At 52.3% G+C, this 6,000-nt stretch overlaps 1 protein-coding gene across 1 annotated transcript in view; it reads right to left on the bottom strand.

The window, feature by feature from the left end:
• Positions 1 to 3,922: 3,922 nt before the first annotated feature.
• Positions 3,923 to 6,000, bottom strand: part of MYO1F (myosin IF) — a 47,605-nt gene continuing 45,527 nt past the window's right edge. Inside the window, exon 28 of the mRNA XM_048831109.2 lies at positions 3,923 to 5,372. Coding sequence (XP_048687066.1) covers positions 5,296 to 5,372 — 77 coding nt within the window. The 3' untranslated portion in view covers positions 3,923 to 5,295. The remainder of the gene's footprint in view (positions 5,373 to 6,000) is intronic.

Here is a 6,000-nt window from a genome sequence, read left to right as displayed (position 1 = left end):
CACTTCAAGCCAGGGGGTGTGGCAGCCCCCCCGGGACCCCTAGTTCCAGCCCCTCTGCCGGCTGGCCAGGCAGGGAGCACTGCACCTGCTAGCACTGACCTTTTCATCACCTTCCCCCTGCAGACTTCCTCAAAGCACAACCAGCAGATCGCAAATGTACACACATTTGCATATATACATTTGCATAATGATAGAGAGAGGAAGGAAAGAGGGCTGCGGTGAGGAGTGATACCCCCAGCCCCTGGGGTCTTTACCCTGTCCCCACCCACAGCCATTTCGGCCCTTAGAAACCCCCTCCTCCCAAAGCATACCCTCCTCTCGTCCGGCAGCACCAACAAGCTCTCTGCCCCACTGCCCCACAGAGCGTTGGGAAGGGGAGGGTGGAGGCAGGGGGGAATCTGAGGCCAGCCTGGTGTGTTTGGAAGAGTTACTTTGGCCCAAGGGGGTGCTGAGGGGCGGGCAGCCATAGGGTGGCAGAATTCCAGCGGCAGTGGATGGGCAGGGTAGTTGCAGCAATGGTAAACGTGTATGGAGCGGCTGGAGGAACACAAGAGATGTCCTGTCAGGTGGCCCCATCTTCCCATTTCTCTGTTCTGTGGAGCGCGTGTTATAAGATCGTAAGCACATGAGAACGGCCAGACTGCTCGGACCAATGGGCCATCGAGTCCAGTATCCTGTCTTCCGACAGTGGCTGGTGCCAAGTGATTCAGGGGGAATGAACAGAACCATGCAATTATCGAGTGATCCATCCCCTGTCATCCACTCCCAGGTTCTGGCAGTCAGAAGTTTAGGGCCACCCGGAACATGGGGCTGTGTCCCTGTCCATCCTGGCTAATAGCCATTGACAGATCTTCTGAAGTGCTTCACAACACGGGGAATATTTCACTACAGAGTTAACTTGGGTGATGGGGTCTCACAAGAACATTTTTGATGGCCTCAGAGTGCGGCCACCAACTCTCCCCCCAACCTGAAGCAAATACTCACCAGCAACCACACAACAGAGCCACTAACCCAGGAACCTATCCTTGCAACAAAGCCCATTGCCAACTGGGTCCACATATCTATTCAGGGGATATTCATCACAGGGCCTAATAACATCAGCCACACTATCAGAGGCTCGTTCACCTGCACATCTACCAATGTGATAGATGCCGTCATGTGCCAGCAATGCCCCTCTGCCATGTACATTGGTCAAACTGGACAGTCTCTACGTAAAAGAATAAGTGGACACAAATCAGACGTCAAGAATTGTAACATTCAAAAACCAGTCGGAGAACACTTCAATCTCTCTGGTCACTCGATTACAGACCTAAAAGTTGCAATTCTTCAACAAAAAAACTTCAAAAACAGACTCCCACGAGAGACTGCTGAATTGGAATTAATTTGCAAACTGGATACAATTAATTTAGGCTTGAATAAAGACTGGGAGTGGATGGGTCATTACACAAAGTAAAACTATTTCCCCACGTGTATTCCCCCCATCCCCCTGTTCCTCAGACGTTCTTGTCAACTGCTGGAAATGGCCCACCTTGATTATCACTACAAAAGGTTCCCCCCACCCCCCACCCTCCTGCTGGTAATAGCTCACCTTAAGTGATCATTCTCGTTACAGTAAAAAGCAAAGGAGGACTTGTGGCACCTTAGAGACTAACCAATTTATTTGAGCATGAGCTTTCGTGAGCTACAGCTCACTTCATCGGATGCATTCAGTGGAAACCTCTCATTACAGTGTGTATGGTGACACCCATTGTTTCATGTTCTCTATGTATATAAAGCTCCCCACTGTATTTTCCACTGAATGTGTGTGTGGACAGGAAGGGGTTGGGGCAACACCTGGGCGCAGGGCTGGGCTAATGCTGCAGTGAAGACAGACCCAAAGGTCATACGAAGTGGGGCCGGGGTGTGTGTGTGGGGCAGACGGGACCGACGGCTTGGAGCACACACACACACACACACACACACCCTCCCCCCGGGCAAAGAGCCTTCAGCTGGTACCGGGGAAAGATGAGGTACCAGCACTGAGGCCTGGTGGGGCTGGCCCCTGCCCCCAGCACAGCTCCCCCTCTTTGAAACAACCCATCTCAGTCTCCCCCAAACATCCCCACTCCCCTTCCTACTACCCCAGAGGGTCACAGCAGTAGGGGAGGCCTCTGGGATAAGAGGCTGCAGGGGATACCATGGTGTATTGTGTGTGTGTGTGTAACAGGAAAGTCCTGGGAGCAGGGAAGGGAGCATGCATGGGGGTCAGGAAGAGATAGTTATGTTGGGGTTCCTCCAGATTCACGCTTCCCTCTGGTCAGGCCTTCCTGCATTCATGCCCATCTTTCAGGCTTCTGCAGACATCACGAGAGGTCTTGCAAAAAAGAAACAGTTCCTCCTAGTGGACAGAGTGCTGTTCTGGGACTCAGGAGACCTGGATTCTATTCCTGGCTCCGCCACAGGTCGACTTGGGGACCTTAGGCACGTCACTGCCCTGCTCTGTGCCTCAGTTTCCCCAGCAGTACAAGGGAGCTAATGCTACTAACCTATTTTGAAGGGGCTTTGAGATCTATGGATAAGATGAGCTAATTATTAGATTGCCACCTTGTAGCAAACAGCGTAAGACCCTGAGAAGAGGAGAGACGAGGGGAGAGCACAAGTTGTCAGTGCTGAAAAAGAGCCCGGTCTTTACAGCACATGGAATAGCCCAGCAGGTGAGGCCCCGACCCACAAAGAGACTTAGGCATTGTGACACTGAGCCTGCAAACATCTCCCTGGAAACTCACAGAAACAACACCGGGCCCTACAAAGCCTGAGCTGGGCGCCTAGGGGCCCTGTGTGATAGGTGCCAAAACAGCCAGCATGCGGAGCAGGGAGCTGCCTACGCTAGCCACTGGGAGATGCCAAGGAGCGGGATATGTCCTAAGCCCCATTCCCCCATCACTGCTTGCAAGCCACAAACTGGGGATGACAGGTGCTGCTTGCCTTAGGCCCCGGAGCACCCACAGGAAAAGCTGAGTGCTGAACATCAGCCTCCGCCCAGCGCCTCCCGCCTGCCCCACTGATCAGCAGGGAGAGAGGGGGAGCAAGGAGGCGCTGGGGGAGGCAGGGGGGAGGAGCGGGGTGTGCCCAGAGGAAGGGGTGGGGCCTTGGGGAGCACCCACTGGCACATTAGAAAGTCAGCACCTATGCCCCCTAACTTATGTGCAATCGACATGCTCGGAGGCTGCCTAACACCACACAAAAGAGCAACAAGGAGGCAAAGGCAGCCTGCCCTCCCTTGCAGCCTTGAGATCAGCAGTTAGGGCACTCACCTGGGACATCCCCCTCCCGCAATTCAAATCTCCGCTCTGCCCGATGAGAAGGGATCTGCTACCTCCCAGGTGAGGCCCCTTAGCACTGGGCTAGAGCGATTCTTGCGCCTTCTCTGGCCCAATTAATATTGGGTTATTCAGTGATTTAGTTAGAGTGGAACAACTTGTGGGAGACCTACAGCAGAACATCCCACACTACCTGTGCGGGCCCAGGTCTTACCGACCATCCGCAGAGACTTCCACTCCCCGTTTACACGGATGTCAGGTCAGAAAAGAACAGGAACGAGGAAAAAGTTTTAGCCAACCCACAAGGACAGTTTTGCCACCTTGTTTCTCAACAAAAACCACTCAGCAACTGAGTGTGAAACAATTTCCAGCCGAAGTGCTGAGGGTGTGAGCTGAGAAGCTTTCAACCCATGCGGAGAAAAACAACAAAACCCATTTCCCAGATCCTGAAGGTGACATTTGCACGGGAAGAACAATGCAAATTCGGAACAATTTTGTTTCAGCTTCAGTCTGTGTCTCCTGCTTTACTAGGGGTGAGACTCACGAAGATAAATCAAAACAGGCTGCCCACCAGAAATCCTCTGACGATATAAGATGAACATCCATTCACAGTCAGCCCAGCATACAAAACAAAGCAAAATTCTCCCTTTATTGATCTGCTAATTTGGGGCAGTCCAAGCTCTTTATTAGCCATGACAAATCCCTACATCAGTTGAGTCAGTGGTTTTGGAGCATCCCAGTCAACCAGGGCCATAAGACCGGACTTGTCTGAAAATAAATTCCCCTCCCCAGAGAATAATTGGCTCTCAGCACTTCTGTTAAATATTCCCTGTGACTCTTTCCCCAGGTAGTCAGATAACAGCAACACACGCACACGGTTCTGTGACACCAGGTTCCCCAGGTTCTCGCACAGCCCGTGCTTTTCCAGAGGTAGCGTTGTTAGAATTCCCTGACGAATATGCATCCAGATCCCCCGTGGGGCCCACATGGTTTGTCCGAGCAGTTCAGCCTAACGTTGCGCTGCTCAGACGTATCGAAAGGAGACTGTACCTGCGCCATCTTTGGAGAATGGCCGGTTTCCTTGCTCCACCCCCTCCAGCAAAATCTAGATACAGAATCGTCTTCTTTGAGGTAACTGTGCAGTCTCAGAAGAGCATCCCCATTGTGTTGGTCCCAGGTTGGAAGGCAAGAGTTTCTATATCACTGCAGGGGGCCCTGAGGAAATCAGTCGTTAACCATTGCTGGGATTAACCATGGCTGAAATTTCGGATCCCCCATCTCTGCTTTCCCCACAGCTCCGGGTTCAGGATTCACTGTGCAACAGCAACAATGTATGAGTGCGGTGTGCCAAGTCACACGGTCAAAGTCACCACTGCTATAAGTGAGGACAACATCATTCTTACTTACTATTTGTCCTCTTCCTGTCCCGCCGTGCTAGGAGCTGCACAGATGTGTAACAAAGAGCCAGTCCCTGCTCCCAAGAGCTTACAATCTTAACTCGCGACAGAAATCAGTGCAGGTGACTTCCGTGGACAACGCAATGTGGCTCCAGGTCACGGACAACAGCAGAGCAGCAGCTCGGGCTGGGCAGCAGAGCCACACCGCAAGGGAAAGGAAACCGGAAAGGGAGTCGAAGCACTCGGTAAAATGGCAGCTTCAGCAGAAGGGCACAACAAGCAGCTGCCAGCAGCCATCTGGAGTTAACTCTGCCCCCACCCACCCACCCAACTTTAAATACAAGCATAACTGACAACGCCAGCGTCTGGAAATCCAAACAACGCTCGTGCCATAGTCTCTGCACCATGCTTGGCTGTTGAAGAGCTGTCCATCTGCTACACATCTGGCCTGCAGCTGCTCTTCCCACCCCAGTCGGGAAGGGGAACCGGTGCTCACTGGGCAGGGTCTGTTTTCTCTTGATCAGAAGATGAGGTTGGATGAATTCATTTGTCTCTCTCTCTGCTCCACCCGTCTGGGCAGCCTGCAGACTGAGGCTTGCTCAGATCTTCTTCACGTAATTCCCAGGGAAGAGCCCTTCTTTGCCATGAAGCCGACCTTTCCACCATCCGGAGGGATCTGGAAAAAAATTGACGGGATCATTATTATTCAATGCAGGGCAAGAGCAGTGCTGTTGGCATGCCCTGCAATCTCCGTCTTACTCGGGCAAGGATGGGCGAGAGGCAGAGAGCTGGGTACATGTCTGTGTTTGTTTGGTGAGCTGCATGGCAGAGTGGTACATGTACCCATGGCTCACCGTAGCAAGCCTATATGGGTACGGCCCAAACCCAGTGCGTAGCTCAGTAGCCACCTGGCTAAGAAAGCAGCCCTTTTAAGGATTGTTACTCATCCCTTTTCAGGAAGGGGTTAGAAACTATTGTCCAATTTAACCTTAACCAGCAAGATTTCCACCCTGGCAAAACCATTAGCCATCTGACAAAATCCTATGGCCTGTGTTGAAGTTCTCTGGCCTGGGTTACACAGGAGGTCAGAAGACAGAACTGTATCCATCCCGTCTGGCCTTAGAAATCGACGAGTGAAATGTTCTCCAAACAGATCGCATGCCAGCCAGCTATGGAAATACAACTGCACACATCACCAACCCCTCGCAGCGGCTCCCAGGGAGCAAGCAAAGACCTCTGAGGCTATGAGCAGACTCCCTGGGGAAGTCAGATTGTCCTTGGTAGTTCACACTTCTCCGACATCG

The sequence above is a fragment of the Caretta caretta genome, chromosome 25 (assembly GCF_965140235.1).
Source record: "Caretta caretta isolate rCarCar2 chromosome 25, rCarCar1.hap1, whole genome shotgun sequence".
NCBI classification, from domain to species: domain Eukaryota; kingdom Metazoa; phylum Chordata; order Testudines; family Cheloniidae; genus Caretta; species Caretta caretta.
This window is presented reverse-complemented; position numbering and strand designations above follow the sequence as displayed.